The sequence below is a fragment of the Cetorhinus maximus genome, chromosome 20 (genome assembly GCF_964194155.1).
Source record: "Cetorhinus maximus chromosome 20, sCetMax3.hap1.1, whole genome shotgun sequence".
Taxonomy (NCBI): domain Eukaryota; kingdom Metazoa; phylum Chordata; class Chondrichthyes; order Lamniformes; family Cetorhinidae; genus Cetorhinus; species Cetorhinus maximus.
The window spans coordinates 59,646,917-59,652,916 of record NC_135898.1 but is presented as its reverse complement, the minus strand read 5'-3'; the positions used below and the strand labels follow the sequence as shown (position 1 = coordinate 59,652,916).

Sequence of the window (6,000 nt, the reverse complement as noted above, 5' to 3'; positions counted from 1 at the left end):
GCATGGTGTACTAACATCACAAGTGAGAAGCAGCAGGAGGTGGAGACAGGGATAGCAGTGGAAAGCCCCCTTCAGAGGGTGCAGGAGCTTGCAAGCTCTGCTCAGCCAGATGCAGATGCTGAGTCTTGGGGTATTATTTACAAAAAGGACTATTCTGGAATAGGAGCAGGAAATGTGTGAGGCACTGCACACGATAGAGAAAGGTTGGAGGAGTCCATCTCTAGCATGATGTCACACATCTATGGAAAGAGTGACCAACTGCATGGAGCATCAGATATGGAAGTCAACCGAGTGTAGGCTGGCCCTCACCAATGGCCTGTACACTCAGAACGCCACCTTTCCCAGATTGAGGAAACCCTCACCTCGGCTGTTCAGCGTCTGATTTGACTTTCCCCAAACACTTCTTTATTGAGTTCACAACATTAGACAGTTTTCCATGAGCAAACTGAGTCCAATACCAGCAGCCTTGTGCAAACCATGTGTTGCTGTAATTGTGTTGTGCCAGAGGATTAACTACCAATGAGATGGGTGTAGGTGGAAAAGAGAATAGAGCCAATGTCAGCATGAACAGCTATTACAGTTTTTGGAGACCTCTACTCAAATAGCTGTCAGAATCACAGCAAAAAACTATAGTCTGAAAAGTTGCAGCAATCTCAACCACTGATTTAAAAAACACAGCAACTGTGATTTTAAACTAAATTTTATTTACAATAGAGAACTTCATTGACACACATGCATTTTTACAAATCCATAAATGCAGATCAAGTCTAGACTCTTAAGGCTTCACTGAAAATTGGCAAGACTTCTCTTGCAGTAATATAATGTACAGTAAATTGAAACTTTGAAGACACAATACATGGGGACCCATAAAAAGAAACAAAGAAACAAACAAAAAAATCAATCCCAATATCTAATGCAGCTCATCTAATCATTAAAGAACCAATCTCCCTGATACAGGAACTCATATCACTTGTCGTGTGCCATACTACAATACAGCAGACAGTAAAAGGAAAACTTCCATGGACCATTTGAATGCTAGGTACATTAAACAGTCCTCAGTGGAAAGAGAAATAGTGCATTGAAAATGTGGTGAAATCCCCAATGTCCACATAGGTCAGCCAACATTACTGCACCACTGGCTTTATTGCACTCAGAATTTTTTCCCCTATTTAAAAAAATTTAGGCAACATTAACTCTTCCCCATTTTGGCAATCAGTTCATCACAGATTTTTGTCAGTTCTTCTACTTCCTTATTCTGAAAAGAAATGAGAAACATATTGAATGTACACTTTTTGGTGCTTAAGAGGAGGCACAAGTTGTGCTACTTTAAAATTGCCACCCTGATGAAGACACACATAAGCATGACAACCTAATCTCTTTACAGCTATTCCTCGGAAAATCTATGTGGTTTTCATTGCAGGGAGAAAAAAAATTGAACAGGTCAAAAAGCCTTTGCACTTGAGTGCCTTTTTTTTAGAACACCCACCAGAATGAATTCCATAGCTCTTGGCACCATGTTATATCTGCTCCATGGTTGCTGTTTGAAATGAAGGTTTACAGAATTCTATGAACAAGTCCTGTGAATGATGAATTAAAAAGACAGGACTCCAAACGAACAAAAAATGGACACACCTTGTAAATATCTCACTAATAAGCTGGGTGATTGAAGAGTTCCTCTAGGATTTCTGACTGTTCTGTGCTGACCATATTTTAGCACAGAATTGCACCCCAGAAAGTACTGCAGTAGGCCCCTGACTACCTGTGGGCCACCCTATATGAGATTCACTTATAGAATTTGGTTCTAAAATTGGGGTTTGTTAGGTTGGGTTCATAAGCTTGCACAAGTGTAAAAGATTAGACCATAATGGACCAATGCATTCTGGGAAGCACTGTCTGGAAGTGTGGTGGAGGCAGGTTCAATCGAGGCTTTCAAGAGGGCATTCGATGATTTTTTGAATAGACACAATGTGCAAGGGTATGGGGAAAAGGCAAGAGAATGATGCTAAATCAATGCTCAGTTGGGGAGCCATTGCAGACACGATGGGCCGAATGGCCACCTTCTGCACCGTAACAATTCTGTAATAATGGAGGAGAGGGTTTTCAATTTTGGTTTAACCAGAACAATGCATTAAAATAAGATGCACTTCGGTGCTGGTTACCCACTAAAGTATCTAAATTTAATAATCACGATGAGCTTGATAGATTTTAGATAATAACCTCCTTTTGAGCTGTGGATAAGAACAATACCAGACAATAAAGGGAAGACTTATACTTCAACTTTAGCATTGCAGTGAAGTGATTTCTGTGATGCTGAAACTGGGAATCGACCTATGTCAGATCAGTAATCGGACTCCCCAGGGTACTCAGTTTCCCAAAGTGAAACCTTTAGCAGCTGAGGACCTCATTGCAAGTACAAAACATGTTTTTGCAATGAAAATGCAGTCTTAAAAAAAAACACAGGACCAATGTTGAAATTGCCTTTAACATGTAATGTTGTGAAGTCATGTCATTGATGTCAGGAACGTAGGAACAAATGGAGATGAAAACTGACTATGGATTGTTGGGCTGATGGCTGGGGTACCGATACAAATCAGCTCACCAAATTCACATTTAACTAACGCTGAACACCTCTCAGATCCCTTTGTGCAGTACCCATAGATTTCAGAGAAAACCAAGAATAGAAAAATAATGTGGCAATGCAAGTGTGGCTGTCTATATCTCTCAGAAGATAAGTGTAGCAACCAACTGGGATATAGCTAGACTTGAACATCTTAAAGCTCTGACAGCTGCAGAAATTACATTTCAAAATACTGCTCAAAGAGTCACAAAGTGTCTGATTTATCTGGTGTTAAAAAGACATTCACCCCTCATACATATTTAATTACCTTTTGTTCTAAGGTTCTCTCCAGTGACTCGACTTTCATCTGTTCTTTCCGTAAACTAGCCTGAAAGGCTGCCTGCTCTGATTTGGACTTGGCTCGTACTTGAGCGATCTCAGCATTGGCCCTAAAATTCAATTGGTTTTTCAGTCAATGTGTGTGTCAATGTCAGTGTTTTAAAAACAATATTAGTTCATCACATGCTAATTCCAAGTCATTTATATATAGACAATATATAAATTTAACACTTGTAGAGATAACTCAAAGAAAATAAAGGTTTAAATGGGGATTGTTAAAAGTAAAAAATGTGTTAATCTTCTCCAGTGTTTAATGAAAGTTAATTCCCATTTTCCATAATTTAAACTTATGCAGCAGGGAATATCAATTTATTGCACCGCAATTTGCAAAATATAAAACATTTAAGATTTAGGACATATGAATACAGGAGATTCAACCTTAATCTCATACTTAATCTTATTGTACAGAATATTTATCACACTTGTTTTCAATGTTACACAGATGAAGGGAAAAGAAACAAAATGAACTGCAAGATTGGAAATTCCTCACAATGGCACACTATGTGTACATCATTGCCAGCACACAACTTATTATCAAGTGGTTATCCAGTCAGCCCTATCATAGACATTTTTCATCCATTTCCACCTTTTGCACAAAAGGTGGTTCCAATTGTGATTATTGATGCCAAGACAATTATGTATTCTTTACTAGTTTCAACTGTCATATGGCTCCCCTATATTGGACAGAAATTTCCCCCTGTCCAGGGGGGTTGTGCCCGATCGGCGCCCCCAGCCGGGGCTGTGCCGCCATTTTACATGGGAAAGCCTTAATTGGCCCGCTCAGCGTGACGCGCTCCCAGGGGGATTGCGGGCAGGGGGATTCCCTGAGTTTGGGCCTGTGCTCTTTCGCGCATGCACAGAGCTGCCTCAGGGAGATTAAGTTCAGAATGAAAGTTTTTGTTAAAGGGACATGTTTATCAAATATTTGAAAATTTTTTATTTAATTAATAAACCCTTCATGAAACCTCATCCCGCCCATGGATGAGGTTTCATGAAAAATGCGAAGGCCGCCTGGGCTCTTCGCCTGCCCAACAGCATTAAGGTTGGACGGGGCAGCATTCTTAACTACTTTAATTACTTTCTTAATGGCCTTAATAGGCCTTTGACAGTTCAGCGGGTGCGCAGCCTACTGAACTGAAAATCTAAAAGACACGCGGTGACATCGGGACACCCACCCGATATCACCGCGCGTCATTTTACGCGTCAGCGAGCGGGCCCTGCCCCCACTCACCGACCCGAAAATTCTTCCCATAGAGTACAAAATACAGGAAGAGAGTTCTGACAAAATGTTGTCCACCTGAAAGATGGGGCTGAATTTTCGTTCCCAGGTCCTGATCTAGTCATCAGGAAGAAATGCAATTCCGGAACCCATAAATGGGGGCTACAGGACCCAGACAAGATGGTCAATTAAGAGGCTGCACCTGGGAGTCCCATCCAATTAAGGAGGGAGGGAGGGCTTCTGTGGCTGGATTGCCAAAAGGACACCCTCCAGCACTGAGAGGGGAGCTGCCAGTGTAGGTAGGAGGAATGAGAGGGTGCCTCAAAGTGGAGGTGGCACCTGAAGAATTTTTCAAAGATTAAAAATAAAAAGTGGCATCAGCTGCTAGACCATCATTTTGGAGGCAGAGCCCCCCCACAGGATGGTCTGTGGCCACAGCTGTGACTCTTCAGCAATCGCTGCAGGAGGGTGGGGAATGTTAAATTCAATGAGGCATCCATTCCCTGCCTACTCCCCAGTCCGCTGTCGGAGGCCGCCTCAATTCATTGGCCAGGCTTCAGCTTCAGCAGGGCACCTACCCGCCTTCTGGAAAATTTCAGATAGTTTTTGGCAAGTGTCCTCCACGGGCAATTTAGTTTGCCTAATTGGCTACCCGCTCCTGCTGCAGCCTCAATGGAAACTGATTGGAGACAGGACCATGTGGCAGATCAGCATGCTGGCTGGTAGCGGGAAATTGCAGCTAGCCCACCTCTGGTTCCACCTCTGTATCCCATCGAAAATTCAGTCTACTAACTCTTTGTTTCTCTCTCCTCAGATACTGCCTGACCTGAGTATTTTCAGCATTTTTGTGTTTGCATTTTAGGAAGAAAGAGTATTTACTTGTCAAGCTTCTCCTCTGCATGGATTTTGAGAGCGTGGTACCGTTGTTCTTCTTTCTTTACTCGGGCGAGGTACTCTTGGGCACATTTCTTCAACACTTCCTCGTTCTGCCAAAAATAAAGTAACTGCCCTGAAGATCAGATTGGATGCAAGAAAATACATTTCCTAGAAGCTGCCTTTTAGGCAGACTTTGAAAACTAACTCCTTTCAGCACCACTCTGGATATTGTTTTGGATGTTGATCTGAGTGAGGTGGCCATTCAGAGGAAATATATACTTCAGTCAGAAATCACTGGCGATATCATTAGCCTGCAGGAAAGCAAAACCTACTGTCTTTGCAGGTCAGAGGGTAGGAATCCTGCGACGAGTAACTCACCCCCTGACTCCCCAAAGCCTGTCCCCAACAAGGCACAAGTCAGGAGTGTAAAGGAATACTCTCCACTTCCCTGGATGAGTGCAGCTCCCATAATACTCAAGAAGCTTGACACCACCCAGGACAAAGCGGTCCGCTTGATTGGCACCCCATCCACAAACATTCACTCCCTCCACCACCAATGAACAGTGGCAGCAGTGTGTACCATCTACAAAATGCAATGCAGGAATTCACAAGGTTCCTTAAAGAGCACCTTTCAAACCCACAACCACTACCATCTAGAAGGACAAGGGAAGCAGATAGATGGGAACGCTACCACCTAGAAGGTACCTTCCAAGTCAGTCACCATTCTGACTTGGAAATATATCGCCGTTCCTTCACTGTCGCTGGGTCAAAGTCCTGGAACTCCCTCCCTAACAGCACTGTGGGTGCACCTACACCACATGGACTGCAGCGGTTCAAGAAGGCAGCTCACCACCACCTTCTCAAGGGCAACTAGGGATGGGCAATAAATGTTGGACCAGCCAGCGAAGCCCACACCTGGTGAATGAATTTTTAAAAAATCAGATCTGAG

The 6,000-nt window shown here is 43.0% G+C and overlaps 1 protein-coding gene across 1 annotated transcript in view; it reads right to left on the bottom strand.

Annotated features, from left to right (window-relative positions):
* Positions 1 to 684: 684 nt before the first annotated feature.
* LOC144694412 (uncharacterized) overlaps positions 685 to 6,000 on the bottom strand; it is a 296,780-nt gene continuing 291,464 nt past the window's right edge. Inside the window, exons 31-33 of the mRNA XM_078564775.1 lie at positions 5,055 to 5,161; positions 2,886 to 3,006; positions 685 to 1,255 (exon numbers count right to left, since the gene is read on the bottom strand). Of these exons, the coding sequence (XP_078420901.1) occupies positions 1,190 to 1,255; positions 2,886 to 3,006; positions 5,055 to 5,161 (294 nt within the window). The 3' untranslated portion in view covers positions 685 to 1,189. The remainder of the gene's footprint in view (positions 1,256 to 2,885; positions 3,007 to 5,054; positions 5,162 to 6,000) is intronic.